The sequence below is a fragment of the Egretta garzetta genome, unplaced genomic scaffold (genome assembly GCF_000687185.1).
Source record: "Egretta garzetta isolate BGI_Z169 unplaced genomic scaffold, ASM68718v1 scaffold291, whole genome shotgun sequence".
Lineage (NCBI taxonomy): Eukaryota > Metazoa > Chordata > Aves > Pelecaniformes > Ardeidae > Egretta > Egretta garzetta.
In genome coordinates this window covers 1,068,153-1,068,797 of record NW_009258783.1, presented here as the reverse complement: position 1 = coordinate 1,068,797, position 645 = coordinate 1,068,153, and the positions used below count along the sequence as shown (strand labels likewise).

Here is a 645-nt window from a genome sequence, read left to right as displayed (position 1 = left end):
TGTTGCCAGCGAAGGGACTTTCTAAAGAAGAGCAACTGCCTTTTGAGATGATGCCATTGCTACGGGACTGGCACCGTTACAGGACAGACCATCAGGTTAGCCACCCTCCCTTGAAGAGATCAAGGTCATTTGGAGCACCAAACAGCATCTTGAGCAAAAGGGCTATTTTTTCTGGTGATAAAATAATTAGGATCAAAAAGTAAATGTACTCACCCCAGGTAAAGTTTTAATATTGTGCAGTGCATTCTGTGCCTCAAGAGCAGCTTTTCTTGTATAAAATGTTACGAAACAACAACCTATAGAGAGAAATGAAAAGCTTTCAGAAATTAGTGAGTATGATTTGTGAGAGTACAATAGGAGGGAGAAAAAACAGTGGTTGAACAACACATTATGAAAGCTGGAAACGTGAATTATCATGAGGCTGCCTGAATGACATGAATAAAAGGAAGCTTGTATGGTTTAAAATTAAAAGTCACCCCCTGTGCATTGCATCTATAGCACAACTACATTGTCAGTGAACTGTAATCACTTAGAAATTAAGTTAACCAAAATCCAATTGGCTTTGTACAGTGTAAATAAGGTTATATTTTTCTGAAGGGTCCCCATTATACTTTGAATATAAGCAACATGGCAAGCTCAAGCAGC

At 38.6% G+C, this 645-nt stretch overlaps 1 protein-coding gene across 4 annotated transcripts in view; it reads right to left on the bottom strand.

The window, feature by feature from the left end:
* CELF2 (CUGBP Elav-like family member 2) overlaps positions 1-645 on the bottom strand; it is a 206,624-nt gene that overhangs the window by 100,581 nt on the left and 105,398 nt on the right. For all 4 annotated transcript variants that reach the window (XM_035889161.1, XM_035889160.1, XM_035889164.1 and 1 more), the window contains exon 3: positions 214-296. In XM_035889161.1, coding sequence (XP_035745054.1) covers positions 214-296 — 83 coding nt within the window. The remainder of the gene's footprint in view (positions 1-213; positions 297-645) is intronic.